At 45.7% G+C, this 19,286-nt stretch overlaps 2 protein-coding genes across 2 annotated transcripts in view; one reads left to right on the top strand and one right to left on the bottom strand.

The window, feature by feature from the left end:
- Positions 1 to 419: 419 nt before the first annotated feature.
- On the bottom strand, positions 420 to 8,180 carry LOC117366022 (zinc finger BED domain-containing protein 4-like). Its single transcript, XM_033957049.1, has 2 exons — positions 8,048 to 8,180; positions 420 to 2,496 (listed from the first exon to the last, which is right to left on the bottom strand). The coding sequence occupies exon 2, from the start codon at positions 2,442 to 2,444 to the stop codon at positions 570 to 572; it is 1,875 nt and encodes a 624-aa protein (XP_033812940.1). The 5' UTR covers positions 2,445 to 2,496; positions 8,048 to 8,180; the 3' UTR covers positions 420 to 569.
- A 169-nt stretch (positions 8,181 to 8,349) lies between these two features.
- LOC117364462 (retinol dehydrogenase 14-like) overlaps positions 8,350 to 19,286 on the top strand; it is a 57,704-nt gene continuing 46,767 nt past the window's right edge. The window contains exons 1-3 of the mRNA XM_033953661.1: positions 8,350 to 8,533; positions 14,195 to 14,308; positions 17,003 to 17,132. Of these exons, the coding sequence (XP_033809552.1) occupies positions 17,012 to 17,132 (121 nt within the window). The 5' untranslated portion in view covers positions 8,350 to 8,533; positions 14,195 to 14,308; positions 17,003 to 17,011. The remainder of the gene's footprint in view (positions 8,534 to 14,194; positions 14,309 to 17,002; positions 17,133 to 19,286) is intronic.

Genomic DNA, 19,286 nt, shown 5'->3' with positions numbered 1-19,286 from the left:
GAAGCACTCAGTTTGCGATACACTGACATAAACAAACAAGTTTTATTAAGCAATACTTTTGAGATACAGTAGAAACAGTTTTTCCAGTAACTCAATAGCACTGGTACAACCAGCTTAGTAGTATAAATATACATAGTAACATAGTAGATGACAGCAGATAAAGACCCGAATGGTCCATCCAGTTTGCCCAACCTGATTCAATTTAAATTTTTTAAATTTTTCTTCTTAGCTATTTCTGGGCAAGAATCCAAAGCTCTACCCGGTACTGTGCTTGGGTTCCAACTGCCGAAATCTCCGTTAAAACCTACTCCAGCCCATCTACACCCTCCCAGCCACTGAAGCCCTCCCCAGCCCATCCCCCACCAAACGGCCATACACAGACACAGACCGTGCAAAGTCTGCCCAGTACTGGCCTTAGTTCAATGTTTAACATTATTTTCCGATTCTAGATCCTCTGTGTTCATCCCACGCTTCTTTGAACTCCGTCACAGTTTTACTCTCCACAGCATGGCTGTGGCTACAGTCTACCAGACTGTTCATTTTCAGTTTGTATACATACTTTCGTGTAGTCAATAATTAAATTCAAGCAAGCGAATATTGTAAGCCAAAAACAATAGTTTCTCTATGTTCTCATCAAGCAAGCTTCTGTGCCGATCTGCATATAGCTGACCTGCTGAGTTAAACAAATGCTCACTTCCTATACTAGTTGGCGGAGTAGACAGGTACTTCCGGGCAGCTGGTTCCAAACTCGGAAACTGACTGCAATGCCAGTAGCCGAAAATGTTGGTAGAACGAGGAACACACGGCTCCTTTAAATATGCTGCAAGCTGTTGTTCATACACTGGTCTCCACTCATTCCCGGCACTATTATACTCAGTTGGCATGTTGTCGTGTGCCTCCCACAGACAAGTCAACGTCGATGCAGACTCGGCCGGCCGGTCAGCCAGCATCTCACATTTCACAACATTCAAACTGGCCGCAGACAGCGCGACAGATGTTTTCGACCGAAGAAATTCTATAATTTCGGTTTTAGCAGCTGCAACCTCCAGCCCAGTAAGGTATATATCTTTGAAACGAGGATCCAGAAGTGTGGCGGCAACGGTGTGAGGAGCCGTTTTGACGTAGGCAAAGTGTCGATTCAGGGCATCACACAGTGCAGACTTCATCTGCAGCAGACCCCGATCGTCCGAAGCGCTCTGCATCTTGCCTTGCAACATCGCAATCAGCGGGATCACCACCGAGATGCACGCGTCGTCCGACGAGATTTCAAGGGCCGCGGCGTAAAAAGGCTGCAACACTTTCACCACGCGTTCTGCAAGTTCCCATTCCGCCGAAGACAGCGGGTCGACGGCGCCGTGTTCCACGCCGAACAGAACGACAGCCCTGCGCTGCTCGACCAGACGCTCAAGCGTTAGGTAGGTGCTCTTCCAGCACGTGCTCACGTCCTGCAGACGCTTATGCACCGGTGTGCTGCCAGACAGTTGGCAATTGGCAAACCTCTGGCACGCTTGCTCGCTGTGCTGGAAATGCGCAACGATCTTGCAGGCTTTCTTGATCAGCGCCTCCACCAATGCCTGAGTAAACAGTGCATCATGAACGACCAACTCCAGCGTGTGGGCCACACAGCCCACATCATGGATCCCAGCAATACGCAGCGCATTGATCATATTTGCGCTATTATCACAGACCCCGACGTGTACCTTTCCTTGCAGTCCCCATAACGTTACAGCTTCTTGAAGTTTCGAAGCAAGGTGCACGCTGTCGTGATCCTCCTCGAGCACCATCACACTTAAGATCAGTTTAGACCTGGTGGGTCCACGGAGAAAATGTCCCATGAAGCTGAGCAGCGAGCAGGTCCTTGTTGGATTTGACCACACATTGGTTGTGAACGACACCCGGTTTGCTTCCGTTAACAATTTCTTCACGTGCTTAGCAACGGTGTTGTAAGTTTCCGGCATGAGTGAAGTACGATAATAGTTCTCGGACTTTAGTCTGTAGCACTGAGGAACTGCAGGATCAGCGAAATTCAGTCGCTTGAACGCTTCACCTTCAACGATAGAGTACGGCAACATGTCGACAATGATGACGTCCATGACCGCTTTGTCGATACGTTTTGCTGCCTCGCTATCGTCAGCAAAGGGCCCTTGATGGCCCATCGCCGCCGAACGAGTCGGCTGGATGAAAGCGGCAGGCCCTATGGGTTCAGCTAAAACTTCAACTTTGATCCTTTTGCACGCCAATGCGCTGTGTTTATCAGCAACCTGCTGCATATAGATGTTGTTGATTTCCTTGTGACACTTAGCCAGGTGACTCTTCAGTCCATGCACAGTTTGAAATTTAGGCTTGTCGCTGCCCAGAGAAAAAAGCCTGTCGCACTCCTTACACCTAGCTTTTCCAGGATAAGCAACTTTTTCAAAGAAATTCCAGATTGGATTTATCCGCATTTTATAATCTGGGTATATCCACACTGCGGTGCTCCACGCTTGTGCCAGTACACTGTAACAAATTAAAAAAATAAAATAAAATTATAAACCTGAAATAGCATCAGCAATCAAAGGAGTGAGATGGGGGGTTTGTTTGGTGTGGGGGGGGGTGTGGGGAGAGAGATAGAACTAATACTTACGACCTGGAGAGGCCATTGTTGGAAGCAAAATATTGAGCTAGATGGACCATCATCTGACCCAGTATGGCTACCCTTGTGTGTTTTGCTGGTTTGAGAGTTAGGGAAGGCGGTGAAGGATGTGGGGTTGAGAGAGTGCTCCAGAGGGTAGAGAATAAGTAAAGAAAGAGGTGGGGGGAGAAAAATGGGGAGTACTCACCCTGAAGCAGGGGCAGAGAAAGATGGGGGCTGAACTTAGCAAGAAAGAGGAAGGCATACATGGTAAGAGCTGAAGAAGCTGAAACCTAAGTTGGCAAATAGGATATTTCATGCCTGGGGTAGGATTCAGCCCTTAAAATGGGGGAATTCTGCACAAGAAAATTAAGAGGTCCTTTTACCAAGCTCTGATAAGCACTAATATGTTTTAGTGCAATAGAAAATGGCAAAATATAGGTTGCACTCTGGCATCCCTTGGTACTTTTAACATATGCATGTGCTACTGGCATGCTAAAAAAATATATATATTTTTTTAATGTCGGGAGTCAGTGTGTATGTCTTAACTAATCAGTGAGTGCAGTTATATTACTGCCCACTGATTAGCACAGGGTTAGCATACAAACTAGGTGGCGGTATGTTAACGGAGCAGGCTAATGACAACATTAGCACATGAAGTCAAAAATAGTAGGTGGTGAGGAAAACACTCTGAAAACATGCAGGGCTGAGAGGTCAAACTCGATAACAATATAACACTAGAACCAAGACTTCTCAGAGTAAACGTCCAAAATAGAAGTTAGATGAAATTCAAATACAATAAAGTGAATGCATTTATACATGCACTCAGATATGTGTAATCCGACCAAGAGCCGTGGCTCCTATAGCCGAACCCACCGTCCCAACACTGTGTAGGACTATAATGCTAGTGATATTACGTTGCTTCTTAAATAATAAAAGTATTTTTCAGTGGCAATAAAAGGAAAAACAATTCCTACTTAACTTAAAGGGGTGTTGGTAGGTCCCGCTGGTGATATTGGGGTGCTTCTTAAATACCAACACCCATTTAAGTTAAATAGGAATTGTTTTTCCTTTTATTGCCACTGAAAAATACTTTTATTATTTAAGAAGCAACGTAATATCACTAGCATTATAGTCCTACACAGTGATGGGACGGTGGGTTCGGCTATAGGAGCCACGGCTCTTGGTCGGATTACACATATCTGAGTGTATGTTTAAATGCATTCACTTTATTGTATTTGAATTTTATCTAACTTCTATTTTGGACGTTTACTCCGAGAAGTCTTGGTTCTAGTGTTATAACATTAGCACAGGGCCATTAAATAGAAAAATTGTCCATTTTCCGACCGTGGCAACAAGTGGCCTTAGTGCACAAAAGAGACCTACATAATGGCATGCTAAGAAGAGACTGACATGGTAACCGAACACTGCCGCAAACCATGGTGGACTAGAGTTTAACCAAGGGAATGCAAAAAAAAAAAATCAGGCAGTGTACTGCCAAAACAGGAACAAGGCCTTTTGCCACCCGGTGTAAAAAAAATAATAATAATTGAGCTAGGGTCACCCCCACCCCCTAGTGAGTTGGCATATCTAAACATTTCTCCTCAACTCCCTCTCTCAGCCCAAGTTTATTTTATCTTTAGCCGCCATGGCGAATAATCTTCAAAGGTCTGCACTGAGGCATTCCCTCTGCCAAAACTGGAAGTTACATCAACAAGGGACTTGGTAGAGGAAGGCCCTGGTGCAGGCCTTTGAAGAGTATCCTCCCCAGGGCCCAGCATCTCTCCCTTCGTCCATTCCTCACAAAGAATTCAGCAAGGATGCCTTATTGCTGTCCCATCCCCTCTACCCCCATGCATTTCCCCCCTCTTCCTCCTTTCCCTGTAGACTCTGGCATCATTTCCTCGCTCCCTGAGTATTTCTCCCTCTCCATCCATCTCCCAGAGGTCCCGGCATTTCAACTCCTTTCCCCAATGTGTCCATTAGCTCTCCCTCTTGCTCCTTTTCCTTCAGGTCCTAGAATCTTTTAGTTCTCTCCCTCATGGTCCCAACATCCCTTCTCTCCCTCCTCAGGTCCCTTAAACTTGTTCTTAAATTGCTGGTCAAAACAGTGCTGAAAACAGGCTGCCAGTCCCAGTCTACCAGAAACAGGAGATAGAATCAAGGATGTGGAAGAAACTATGGACTAGTTATATTTAAATCTTTTTATTAAGCAGTGACAACAGCAGGTACAACAATAGCATAAAACAAGGTTTACAATGTCAACCAACAATTGCGGAGGACTGGACTCTTATGTCCTCCACGAACAGAATCAACACCCCACCCCTCAGAAAGAACCCCACCCACCCCCCTTCCCTCCCGCCCCCACCAAGAGAAATGCTACAACATACAAACGGGGGGGGGGGGGGGAGGCCAATGTCAAACGGGTATACCCGATTACATTTGGAGTCTATTCAGCATACAGCTACGACTCGCAGGGGACAAAGTGTTCAAGGTAAGGAGTACTTAGCCACAAAATACAGATACAGTAGAAACCCAATTGTAATAGAAAAAAACTTCTACGATGGTCGGATATCAGTTGTCTATAGATGGAATAAAGACAAGTGCAGGTTCAATGTAGATGTCAACGGAGGAAAAAGCCTCAGACAAGGGCCCTCCCACCTCCACAATGGTGGAGTAGCGGTGGTAAGGCGTTCACCTCATTGGCTAAAAAACCTCCTGAAATAACAAGAACTCTGCACTATTAAAAAGTTCTTAAATGGAAATACTGAATGATAGATAAAAATATCTTATCACTACTTAGCTTTAAATGATCGGTACACCGACGGTGGCCAGCGTTTCACTCTACAGCTACCTCAGGGTGTAACGTCTCCGATCACAATTTAGAAACGGACGCAAAAGCGCCTCAGACATCAAAAAAAAAAAAAAGAAGGCCTGAGGCGCTTTTGCGTCCGTTTCTAAATTGTGATCGGAGACGTTACACCCTGAGGTAGCTGTACAGTGAAACGCTGGCCACCGTCGGTGTACCGATCATTTAAAGCTAAGTAGTGATAAGATATTTTTATCTATCATTCAGTATTTCCATTTAAGAACTTTTTAATAGTGCAGAGTTCTTGTTATTTCAGGAGGTTTTTTAGCCAATGAGGTGAACGCCTTACCACCGCTACTCCACCATTGTGGAGGTGGAAGGGCCCTTGTCTGAGGCTTTTTCCTCCGCTGACAGGAGTACTTACAGGTCATGGACCTGGTGGGCTGACGCGGGTGCGGACTGCTGGGCACGATGGACTCCTTGTCTGACCCGGCAGGAGCAATGCTTATGTTCTTATGCTTAAGTATGGAGTCCAAACTATGGACAAGTTAAAGGCAGCCTGTTTTCAGCACTACCGTTACCAGCAATCTAAGTCAAGTTTAAAGGGCTGGGAGTAGGAGGAGAGGGGGAAGAAGCAAAGAAAGAGAAAGAGGAGAGCGATCTCATAGCACAAGCATGGGGAGCAAAAAGCCAGTGGAAAAGTGAGTCAAACGTATGCCACTTGGTACATATGTATTCGGGGGCAGGTAGCAACCATCATAAGTGAGCAATTAATGTCAGTCAAAATCAACAGTTGGCAGAGAATCAAGAAAAGTAATTTTTTGGCATAAATAAAACCTTTTGGGGTTATTCAGCACTGAAGCCAAAAAAGAAATGCAATCATCAGGGTGGGAGAAGAGGAGGAATGCTCCTATCCTAGCCCACTACACCACTAAGGCTCAACTCCAGCTGGACAAGACCCTGCTTCTGAAACTAGTCAGAAAACTTATGAAAAGCAAATATAAACAGCCCCTAAAACTCCAAAACATCTCCTAGAACAAGATATGCAGATCATCAACATTCGATCATACATACACGTCTGAAAACACACCTGTTCCTAAAGTATCTAGACAACTGATCCTCTCTTCTCTCTCCCCTCTATAGCGATTAACTTGTTCTATTGATCACTCTCTCCTCAAAAATGGATTTCCTGTCCTATTCACCCTCTTTCTTCCTCCCCTCTTAAAGTCAATCAATTTGTACCTTTGCTTAATCTTTGTAAATCGCATAGAACTTCACGGTATATAAGCTGTTGTTATTATTATTACACTTATATTTCTTCCAATTTGTGCCTGAGAAGAAAGAATCTTATGAAAGCTATGGACCCCCTTCCCCAAAACTATTCAGACACAGCTTTTACATGCAAATTTGAATAACGTACTTTATTAATCGAGATTTGATTGTTTCACACATAAAGTATTATTAAACTTTAAGTAAACGATCTAAAAAAAAAAAACCACTCCTTTATGCAAAAAGTAATGGCCACTCATTATAATTATGAAATACAATCCTCTTGTACTGTGTTTCCCCGAAAATAAGACGGCTTATTTTTTTTCATGTACAATGATTATCTCTCCGGTCCTCTCCTCCACCCCAATTCTTCCTATTTCCTTTTTCTCCCCACATGTGCAGCATCTTTCCTCTCCTCTTACCCATCCCCTTGTGCAGTATCTTTCTATCCCTCCCCCCTCCTATCCCCCTGTGCAGCAGAACGCTTGCAGCCTATATCCCTCCCTCCCCTTGTGCAGAACCCTTGCAGCTTCTATCCCTCCCTCCTTCCTATCCCTTGTGCAGCAGAACCCTTGTAGCTTATATTCCACCCTTCCTACCATGTGGAGCATTTTTTTTAATCCCTCCCATTCTCCCTTTCCCTGCTGACCCTTTCATCTTTGCCACCATCGAACCGCAACCGCGAGACCGAAATTCAGTACCTTATAACAAACCACATCGTTGGCAGCACAGGTCCCCATCGCAGCTTTCTCATGCCCGGGCGTTCATTTGCCACATTGCTGATGATGTCATCTGCAACGGGGCCTGTGCTGCCAACGATGCAGTTTGTTATAAGGTACTGTATTGTCTCGCGATCGGGGTTCGGATGGGTGGGAGAGATGGAAGGGTCGGGGGGAAAGCGCTGCTTCCACCAGTGACTAGGGCTTATTTTCTGGGGTAGTGCTTATATTAAGACCTACCCCAAAAATCACATTAGGGCTTATTTTTGGGGAAACAAGGTACATCTACGCTCTCGTTATCTGCGAGAAAAATCAACAGTACCAGGCAGTAGTATAGCGAATATAAATGTCCATTTTTATTTGACCCTCATGGACCCCAGGCTAAGAACCCCTGCTCTCAACCCACATCATTCACACTTTCTGTCCCCACAAAAGCACCCCTCCTTTTTCTGCAGCTCCCCTACTTACACCCACACGCTAAAAAGAGCAGTTCAGGAAATTCATCCACATCCTCAATTCCCTTCTCCTGGTTCAGGAAGTAAGGACAACAACCACGTCCACCCACAAACAACTCTCCCCTCCCCCTTTTCTGGTTCTGCTGACCGAGATTTTTTCCCCCGGAACATACGGTTCTCTTACCAGCTGTTCTGTTTAATCCACACCAATAGAAATTCCAGCCAGAAATGCTTCTCACACGCAGGCAAACCCTCTTCTTCCGGGCTCAGGGTATCAATTCTCCCTGCTCTCGGCGCACAGGCCGCCGGGAGTTGTGGTCCAGGCGTGCTGCTCGGCCCCCGCCCTCCCTTTCTCAGCGGCCCCGGCGTTGCGCGCCGCAAGATAGGACGGGAAGACGGTGACGAGCGCTTTCACCGGCCAATGGGGTTTGCCCATAGGTGGGTTCTAAGGGAGGGCAGAGCTGAGCTCGCGTTCCGAGAAGGAGGAAGCGGTGGAGGGAGGGGATATACGTCAACCGCCGTCCTGAGGGAGGGAGTTTCAACCGAAACCGAAAATTGGCAGAAGTTCAAAACAATTGAAACCCCCCCCCCCAAAAATAAAAAAAAATAGATTTTGCCACTGGAGCCCCGGAGGCGGGAGTAGAGGAGGACTCGCCAGCGTCACCACCGGGTAAGGCTTGGGTTGGGGGATGGGGACTTGCACCGGTGAAACATGGGGGGAAGCTGATGAAAAGAAAAAAAAGCGACGGGGGAAGAGGTAAAACACGGACCTGACGGATCCGAACTGCATAGAGCAGGGGTGTCCAATGTCGGTCCTCGAGGGCCGCAATCCAGTCGGGTTTTCAGGATTTCCCCAATGAATATGCATGAGATCTATTAGCATACAATGAAAGCAGTGCATGCAAATAGACCTCATGTATATTCATTGGGGAAATCCTAAAATCCGACTGGACTGCGGCCCTCGAGGACCGATATTGGACACCCCTGGCATAGAGCAACATAGTAGATGACGGCAGATAAAGACCCGAATGGTCCATCCAGTCTGCCCAACCTGATTCAATCTAAAAATTCGTTGTTTGTTTTCTTAGCTATTTCTGGGCAAGAATCCAAAGCTCTGCCCGGTACTGTTTTTAGGTTCCAACTCCTGAAGTCTCCGTCAAAGCTCACTCCAGTCCAGGGGTCTCAAAGTCCCTCCTTGAGAGCCATATTCCAGTCAGGTTTTCAGGATTTCCCCAATGAATATGCACGAGATCTATGTGCACGCACTGCTTTCAATGCATATTCGTTGGGGAAATCCTGAAAACCCGACTGGATTGCGGCCCTCAAGGAGGGACTTTGAGATCCCTGCTCCAGTCCATCTACACCAGGGGGTCTCCAAAGTCCCTCCTCGAGAGCCGAATCAGTCAGGTTTTTGGGATTTCCCCAATGAATATGCATGATGCATATTCATTGGGGAAATCCCGAAAACCTGACTGGATTCGGCCCTCAAGGAGGGACTTTGGAGACCCCTGATCTACACCCTCCCTGCCATTGAAGCCTTCCCCAGCCCATCCTCCACCAAACGACCATATACATTACATTACATTACATTAGGGATTTCTATTCCGCCATTACCTTGCGGTTCAAGGCGGATTACAAAAGGTTAGTTTAAAAAAAACAGAGTTACAATGATTAGCTAGAGAGGTAAGTTGTAGATCTTATAAACATTTAGCAGGTTGTTGAGGGTGAGGTGGTTTGTAAAAGAGTTAATAGGTGGTCATAGTGGGAGTTCTTTTGTTATTATTAGTGCAGTAGTGGGTAGATCAAGTGTCAGTTTTAGAGTTACTAAGCGGTCGTGATGTTATTGCTGCTTCAGGAATTTCTTGAAAAGTGTGGTTTTTATTTCTTTTCTGAACGTCCTATAGTCTGGGGTGGTCATCAAGAGGTTGGAGATCTGGTTGTCCAGCCTTGCGGCTTGGGTGGCTAGGAGGCCGTCGTGTAGTTTTGTTCTTTTTACTTCCTTGATTGGGGGGGGTATGAATGGGGCGTGCGTTTTTCTTTGTCTTGTAGTGGGTGCTTGTATGAGGCGATTGTTCAAGTATGATGGACTGTCTCCGTGTAGTGTTTTGAATAGTATGCAGTAGAATTTGAATTGGATTCTTTCTTGGATTGGAAGCCAATGTGAGTTGATGAAGGCTTCAGTGATGTGGTCATGTTTTTTCAATGAGTAGATGAGTCTCAAAGCTGTATTTTGGATTGTTTGGAGTTGTCTAATCGTAGTTGCAGGGCAAGGAAGGAAGAGGATGTTGCAGTAGTCCAATATCCCGAGTATTAGGGATTGTACTATAAGTTGGAATTGTGTTCTTTCAAAGAATTTTCGGACTTGTCTCAGATTTCTCATGATTGCGAATGATTTCTGAATTGTTTTATTTATTTGCGGTTGCATAGTGCAGCATCTGTCTATGGTCATGCCAAGTAGTTTTATGGTGGTTTGGATGGGATATTTGATTGTGTTTATGTCTAAGTTGGTTGTGGTTTGGATCTTGTCATTTTCGAGAAGGATGAATTTGGTTTTGTCTTGGTTGAGTTTAAGTTTGTGATTTTTCATCCAGGTTGTGACTGTTTCAAGTGTTTGGTGAAGTTTGTCTGTCATGGTAGGTTTAGAGTGATCGTATGGGATGAGGATGGTGATGTCATCAGCATAACTATAGGTGGTTATGCCCATATTGTCCAGATGCGTTCCTAGAGAAGCAGTGTAGAGATTGAAGAGGGTGGGGGATAGTGGAGATCCTTGTGGTACGCCGCAGGGGTTTGACCAGGATTCTGACTTTTCTTTGTTTGATTTTACGCTGTAGGTTCTGAGTTTTAGGAATCCTTCAATATACAGACACAGACCGTGCAAGTCTGCCCAGTACTGGCCTTAGTCTTTAATATTTACTATTATTTTCTGATTCTAGATCCTCTGTGTTCGTCCCACGCTTTTTTTGAACTCCGTCACCGTTTTCCTCTCCACCACCTCCTTAAAAATCCCAGGTCCGGGCCACTTTTCGTCTCGGCCTGGGTTCGGGCTCTGACAGACCTCTATGACACTTTGGCGCTGATGGATCCTAATGCTTTAACCTCCCTTTGCTGAGACTGACAGTGGCATGGACCTCGCATTTTTAAGGATCCGGGAGGTCAGGTGCACTGAAGACCTTTGCACACATTTAACCCCCCCCTAACATACACACACACACACACACACACAACCGGCTGCCTACGACTAGGGCTTATTTTGGGGGGTAGGGCTTATATTAAGACCTACCTCGAAAATAATGCTAAGGCTTATTTTCTGGGTAGGCCTTATTTTCAGGGAAACACGGTATTTGCCATCCAGTGTCATATCGCGGGGGCTCTCAGAATCTGCAAGGAGGAGAGATCTGGAGGAAGGGACAATCGGGCTAATTAGCCAAAGCCACTGTGCGCCTCCTCCCTCCTTAGCCATTAGGGAAGGCAGAGAGGAGGGGGGGGGGGCAGAGCTGAGCATGCGGGGAAAGCTGTGGAATAAGCTAAAAGACGGACCTGCCAATAAACGACGGAAGATTTTTAAGGACGTGCAGTTTTAGATCCATGAGGTCTGTGTTTTACCCCATCCCAAGGCGTAAAAATTAATCTTAATTAAAGAAACAGTGAAAAATCCAATAATTTATATAATAATAATAATAACTTTATTTTTTCTATACCGCCACAATCTTGCGACTTCTAAAACACCTTCACATGGATTGTGTAGATAATAGGCAAAGCTACAACAGGAGTCGGATAAGGCTCCACTGGGAGGAAAAGCCTCGGACACAGCCCTCCCACCGCCACAATTGTGGCATAAGGTGTTCAGGCGGGGAACCTCATCGGCAGAAAAACCTCCCGTGGAGCTTAAAAAGGCTCTATGTTGTTCAAATAAATAAATAGCAAGTGGTCACAATTTACAGTATGAAGTAACTCAACACTTATCTTAATCAGTATAGTCAGTTGTAAAGCTCAGTCAGAACACCAATGGTGGCCAGCGTTTCACATCATACTGCCTCAGGGTGTTACTTCTGATTGTGAGCTTTCAAAACGGGGCACGATGCCTGCCGATGAGGTTCCCCGCCTGAACACCTTATGCCATAATTGTGGCGGTGGGAGGGCTTTGTCAGAGGCTTTTCCTCCCAGTGGAGCCTTATCCGACTCTTGTAGCTTTGCCTATTTTCTGCACAATCCATGTGAAGGTGTTTTATATAAGCCATATTATTGAATCACAGTTGTACTGCAAAAAAAACAGAATTAAAAAATATAGAAAACCAGAAGGAAAAGCACTTTTTATTGGAAAAGTATTTGGAGGTTATGGTTTACAGCACTGCAGAAGAACGTTAATTGGCACAGTCTAACCCTCCTGCTGAGGTCTTTTTTTCCTCTTATTACATACATTTTGCATACATTTTTTGTTGTTGTTTATATATTGGTCTAATCGAATCCATAAGTGGAGTGTTTATAGAACTATAAGAGTAAAGCTGGAAATGCCACTGTTCTGTTGTATGAACTTGCATACCAATTGGAATTAAATGATTCATGGAAATGATAGTACCATTTCCAAGGTTAAAAGTGCTAAATTAGAGCATTTATCATAGTCATTCTTAGCCTGCCACTGTGGTTGTTTTCTAGGCAAGTTAGTTCTCTGCTGGCCACAGTTGGACTTTGCTATATGAAAAACCTTTGTCTTTCTTTTTGCTACCCTTACATAAAACATTCCTGGACTGATCTGTTTTCCGACACATGAAGAAAAATTAGGGGAAGACAAAGTTTCAGGTGACGTTTAATCTTTACAACCAGTGCAGAAGCTCCTCTCACCAGCAAATGAGCTCCTGGTGTACAACAAACATATATACAGTGGTGCCTCACACAACGAACTTAATTCGTTCCAGGAGCAAGTTTGTTATGCGAAAAGTTCGTTATGTGAAACGCGTTTTCCCATAACAATACATGTTAAAAAAAATTATTCGTTCTGCAGCATAAAATATGCTAAGATGACATAAAAAAAAGATAAATTTGTGAAAATGGTGGTCTTGCTGAGGCCAAACTCTTTGACGAGGTCACACTGTTTTACCCCACATTCACTCCTTCTAATTATTTCCCGTTTCATTTCAACAGAAATCACCTTCCTGCTTTTTTTAGAAGCCATGATATATAAAAAATATTGAGTTTATCTTAAAAGGACGACTGTATACAGTGAGAGAGGGCAGAGTCTCAGCGGCAAAAACTGGGACTTAACTTTTCTTTTTTTTTTTTTTCTAGCATCGGGGAAGCGGCGAGAGTAGCTCCGCCCCCCCCAACGCATCAGCAGTAGGCGCCGGGCCCCTCCATAAAAGGAGGCGAGCCGACGGTCCGCCACTGCACAGGGAGCCAGGCGAAGGGCTGTGAGAGAGGGCAGTTAAGCGCAGTGACTAACGACTGCCTGCAGTGCCTGCGCGGAAGGATGCAATACATCGGCAGCTCGGGCGACTTCGTTGTGTGAAACGAAGTTCGTTGTATGAATCAAGACATGAAGTTCGTTGTGTGCAGCGTTCGCTGTGCGTTCGTTATGCGAGGCACCACTGTAATGTGTATTTGAAGAAATGTACATAATTGGGGCACATAGCCATCCAGATGTCTGTCTAGTACAGTGCTCTTCACTGCAAGGCCCATGAGCCAATGGCGGCCCACAGAACCTGTGAAGAATGTCATCCCCTCCCCCAAAGGGATCTAGCTCTTTTTTTTCCAGCACTGTAGTCCTGCACTCTGGGCCATGGGCAGCGTGAATGAAGTAAGCATGCTGCCTTCAGCGACCCCCGGAAGCTTTCCATCTGCTATAACTTCCTGTCCCTGCAGTAGGAAACAGTAACAGAGGGAAAGCTTCTAGGGCCAGCAAAGGCAGTGTGTTTACCTCTTTCACACTGTCTGAAGCCCAAAGAGTACAGGACTGCAGGGCTGGGAAAAAAGACCCAGATCTCGACGTGGGGTGGGGGGAAGAAGATGCCTGACCTCTGTAGGAAGAAAGATGGAGAAGAAAGGAGAAGGGCAGAGGGAGGGGGAAGATGGTGCACTGAATGATCCACTGTTTTTTCGTACATGAATTATTATCGGTCAACATAGGAGCCAGCTTTGTGAGTGAACACCCCTAATATTGAGGATACTCCTTCACTGTGTCCAGTGAGGGGCAATTTGTTTTGAGTTTAGCACCCCCAATAATTTTGAAAAGTTGGCTCCTAGCCAGTCGATAGCCTGTATTGTCCATGCTTGAAACATCAAAAGCACCTATTAGTATCTGATCTTAATCAGAGTCTCTGTTCTGTATTTTCAGACCTGTTTCTGTAAAGATTTGTTTGGAAGAACATGGTATTTCCTTTCCCATTGCAGAGTTGCTCTCCTGGTCCCTCCCTGGGTAGCCTTCAGTTTATCTACGTACTAACTGTAGGTGAGTGGAGTGACTTTTGGGCTGATCTAGAGTAACATAGTAGATGACGGCAGATAAAGACCCGAATGGTCCATCCAGTCTGCCCAACCTGATTCAATTTAAATTTATTTTATTTTTTTTTCTTCTTAGCTATTTCTGGGCAAGAATCCAAAGCTTTACCCGGTACTATGCTTGGGTTCCAACTGCTGAAATCTCTGCTCATCTACACCCTCCCAGCCATTGAAGCCCTCCCCAGCCATTGAAGCCCTCCCCTGCCCATCCTCCACCAAACGGCCATACACAGACCGTGCAAGTCTGCCCAGTAACTGGCCTTAGTTCAATATTTAATATTATTTTCTGATTCTAAATCTTCTGTGTTCATCCCACGCTTCTTTGAACTCAGTCACAGTTTTACTCTCCACCACCTCTCTCGGGAGCGCATTCCAGGCATCCACCACCCTCTCCGTAAAGTAGAATTTCCTAACATTGCCCCTGAATCTACCACCCCTCAACCTCAAATTATGTCCTCTGGTTTTACCATTTTCCTTTCTCTGGAAAAGATTTTGTTCTACGTTAATACCCTTTAAGTATTTGAACGTCTGAATCATATCTCCCCTGTCTCCCCTTTCCGCTAGGGTATACATATTCAGGGCTTCCAGTCTCTCCTCATACGTCTTCTGGCGCAAGCCTCCTATCATTTTCGTCGCCCTCCTCTGGACTGCCTCAAGTCTTCTTACGTCTTTTGCCAGATACGGTCTCCAAAACTGAACACAATACTCCAAGTGGGGCCTCACCAATGACCTGTACAGGGGCATCAACACCTTCTTCCTTCTACTGACTACGCCTCTCTTTATACAGCCCAGAATCCTTCTGGCAGCAGCCACTGCCTTGACACACTGTTTTTTCGCCTTTAGATCTTCGGACACTATCACCCCAAGGTCCCTCTCCCCGTCCGTGCATATCAGCTTCTCTCCTCCCAGCATATATGGTTCCTTCCTATTATTAATCCCCAAATGCATTACTCTGCATTTCTTTGCATTGAATTTTAGTTGCCAGGCATTAGACCATTCCTCTAACTTTTGCAGATCCTTTTTCATATTCTCCACTCCCTCTTCGGTGTCTACTCTGTTACAAATCTTGGTATCATCTGCAAAAAGGCACACTTTTCCTTCTAACCTTTCAGCAATGTCACTTACATACATATTGAACAGGATTGGCCCCAGCACCGAACCCTGAGGGACTCCACTAGTCACCTTTCCTTCCTTCGAGCGACTTCCATTAACCACCACCCTCTGGCGTCTGTCCGACAGCCAGTTTCTGACCCAGTTCACCACTTTGGGTCCTAACTTCAGCCCTTCAAGTTTGTTCAACAGCCTCCTATGAGGAACTGTATCAAAGGCTTTGCTGAAATCCAAGTAAATTACATCTAGCATATGTCCTCGATCCAGCTCTCTAGTTACCCAATCAAAAAATTCAGTCAGGTTCGTTTGGCATGATTTACCTTTTGTAAAGCCATGTTGCCTCGGATCCTGTAACCCATTAGATTCAAGGAAATACACTATCCTTTCTTTCAGCAACACTTCCATTATTTTTACAACAACTGAAGTGAGGCTCACCGGCCTGTAGTTTCCTGCTTCATCCCTGTGACCACTTTTATGAATAGGGACCACATCCGCTCTCCTCCAATCCCCAGGAATCACTCCCGTCTCCAGAGATTTGTTGAACAAGTCTTTAATAGGACTCGCCAGAACCTCTCTGAGCTCCCTTAGTATCCTGGGATGGATCCCGTCTGGTCCCATCGCTTTGTCCACCTTCAGTTTTTCAAGTTGCTCATAAACACCCTCCTCCGTGAACGGCGCAGAATCTACTCCATTTTCTCGTGTAACTTTGCCAGACAATCTCGGTCCTTCTCCAGGATTTTCTTCTGTGAACACAGAACAGAAGTATTTGTTTAGCACATTTGCTTTCTCCTCATCACTCTCCACATATTTGTTCCCAGCATCTTTTAGCCTAGCAATTCCATTTTTTATCTTCCTCCTTTCACTAATATATCAGAAAAAATTTTTATCTCCCTGTTTTACATTTTTAGCCATTTGTTCTTCCGCCTGTGCCTTCGCCAAACGTATCTCTCTCTTGGCTTCTTTCAGTTTCACCCTGTAGTCCTTTCTGCTCTCCTCTTCTTGGTTTTTTTTATATTTCATGAACGCCAACTCTTTCGCCTTTATTTTCTCAGCCACTAGGTTGGAGAACCCTGGTTGGGCCCTTCCAAAACTCCACCTCCCTCCCTTTATCCTGTATCTGTCTTCTTCTCTTCTGCCTCTGAATCTTGCATCTCCCCGCCATCCTATATTTCTCTATCTCCGAGCCATCGCCGATGGCAATTTTTTTCTGCTCCCTGCGCCAGTCCTGCAGGCTTCCCTAAGCTGCATCCCATCAGAGGAAGTGACTGCAGTGAGGGCATATCGGGAAGCCTGCGAGGCCAGCGCAGACAGTGGATATGAATCGCTGCTGCCGTCAACAGCTCTGATTCAGAGTGGAGGGGTTGCCAGACCACAAAAAAGGAGGGTAAGATGGTGGATCCAGACCAGAGGGTGGCGGAGAAGGAGGAGCGAGGTAGCTGATGCTGAGTTGTTTTAAGGGGCCTCATTAGCTTCCAGACTGGGTGGGCCTGTGCTACCGGCGCGTGTTGTGAGCTGTCTTATGTTCTTTGTGCAGGTGAGAAGGATGTATGTTCTGGGAGCTGTGATGCTGGCCCTGTTGTGTGCACTTATTCTCCGGCGTCTGAAGGAGAGGAGGATTTGCCTGGATGTTAAAAGGCTGGATGGGAAAACTGTGCTCATCACAGGTGAGAGAATGTCAAATTGCACATGAAAAGCTCACCCCTTAAAGAATTTTGCCTTACAATGGGATTTCAAGGCTTGCATGCATCTCACAGGAACTCTTCCCAGGGTTGGTGATATGTTCAGGGCGCATGGGATTCGGAACTGGAGGTCTTTTTGATTCAGAACTCAAATTGGATTTAGATTTAATTCTTACATAACATAACTTTATTTTTCTATACTGCCTTAATCAAAAGAATTCTAGGCGGTTTCCACAAAAGAGAAAAAACTGGACAATCGGTGAAATACAAAATAATGGAAAATGAATGCAGCTTGTTGTATAAAAGACATTAAAAGTTCTTGTCTTTCTCAAGTTACGTACAGAAACAAAAAAGGTGCTTCCCTCTATCTTTCCAAATTTTCAACATAGAGACTTAGCAGGGAAGAGTTCCTATGATACCTTCTCCATAAAAGGATAGCAAATCTCCTCTAATTGATCAGTTGGTCCAGGTGTGTTACATTCAAGTACTACCTGTCCCAGGAGGGCTTATAATCTAACCCTTCACTGACACAGTGAAGGGTTAAATGATTTGCCCAAGATCACATGGAGCAGCAGTAGGATTTTCAAACCATGAAGCTGGTATTCAGCCCAGTGCTTTAACCAGTAGCCTAGTCCTCCACTGAAGGTTTTTATCTATTCATCCCATCCATAGAGGTCTTCATGCAGACCTTCCGAGAAAGTGCTGTTTTTATGCAAGATGTAGTTTCCTCAGAAAGCTCTAGCACAGAGGTTCTCAACCCTATCCTGGGGACCCCCCCCCCAACCAGTCGGGTTTTCAATCTCCCTAATGAATATGCATGAGAAAGATTTGCATACCTGTCACTTCCATTATATGCAAATCTCTCTCATGCATATTCATTAGGGAGATCTTGAAATCCTGACTGGCTGGGGAGATCCCCAGGACAGGGTTGAGAACCACTGCAGTCTAGCACCATAGCGGAGCACTGCTTCTCCATTAACTTGGAGGAAATAGCACTGTTCTCAGACCCTTTAAATATCTCCATGCCAGGCCTGGCTCAGTCTCCGAGGGTTCATAGACTAAATCGCGTGAGACAACGGCGCGCCGACAACGGAGCGCAAGGTTAACGGCGCGCCGAAGAAAAGCACTATTTTAAAGGGCTCCGACGGGGGGTGTGGGGGGGAACCCCACTTTATTTAACAGAGATCGCGCCGGCATTGGGAGGGTTTGGGGGGTTGTAATCCTCCATATTATAGTGAAAACTTCACCTTTTCCCTAAAAAAAGAGGGAAAAAGTTAAGTTTCCAGTAAATGAGGGGGGTTACAATCCCCCCAAACCCCCCACAACGCTAGCGCGATCTCTTTTAAGTAAAGTGGGGGGGGAGGTTCCCCACCAACACCCCCCCCGTGGGAGCCCCTTAAAATACTGTTTTTCTTCGGCGCGCTTCCGCCTTGCTCTCAGTTGTCTGCGCTGGGTTGTCGTCGCGCCTTTGTCGTCGCACGCTTTTGTCTATGAACCCTCCATGACTATCCCCTCTCTTGTAAATTTCCCATCAAAGTCTCAACCATGTAAACAGCAACCTAATTTGTAATTTTCCTAGAAATGTCCTGTTATCTTCGTTTGTAATCCGCCTAGAACTGCGAGGTATTGGCGGAATAGAAGTCTCTAATGTAATGTAATGCACTCTCCTCTTCCATCTCCTCTCTCTCACTCTGCAATACTTCTAATGTACACGGTTCATGGACAAAATCGCGCGAGACAACGGCGCGCCGACAACTGAGCGAAAGGTTGACGGCGCACCGAAGAAAAGCACTATTTTAAAGGGTTCCGACGGGGGGTGTTGGTGGGGAACCCCCCTATTTTACTTAACAGACATCGCGCTGGCATTGTGGGGGGTTTGGGGGGTTGTAACCCCCCCTCATTATACTTGAAACCAAACTTTTTTCCTGTTTTTTAGTATAATGTGGGGGGTTACAACCCCCCCTAACGCCAGTGCGATGTCTGTTAAGTAAAGTGGGGGGGTTCCCCCCCACACACCCCCCGTCGGTGCCCTTTAAAATAGTGCTTTACTTCGGCGCGCCGTCAACCTTGCACTCCGTTGTCTGCGCACCGTTGTCTCGCGCGATTTAGTCCCGTCACCGTCTCTGAGATATTAAAAAT

The sequence above is a fragment of the Geotrypetes seraphini genome, chromosome 8, assembly GCF_902459505.1.
Source record: "Geotrypetes seraphini chromosome 8, aGeoSer1.1, whole genome shotgun sequence".
NCBI classification, from domain to species: Eukaryota; Metazoa; Chordata; class Amphibia; order Gymnophiona; family Dermophiidae; genus Geotrypetes; species Geotrypetes seraphini.
This window is presented reverse-complemented; position numbering and strand designations above follow the sequence as displayed.

What these genes read in the sequence shown, in the direction of transcription:
- LOC117366022 (XM_033957049.1), bottom strand. Translation starts at nt 2,444, where the DNA reads ATGCGGATAAATCCAATCTGGAATTTCTTTGAAAAAGTTGCTTATCCT.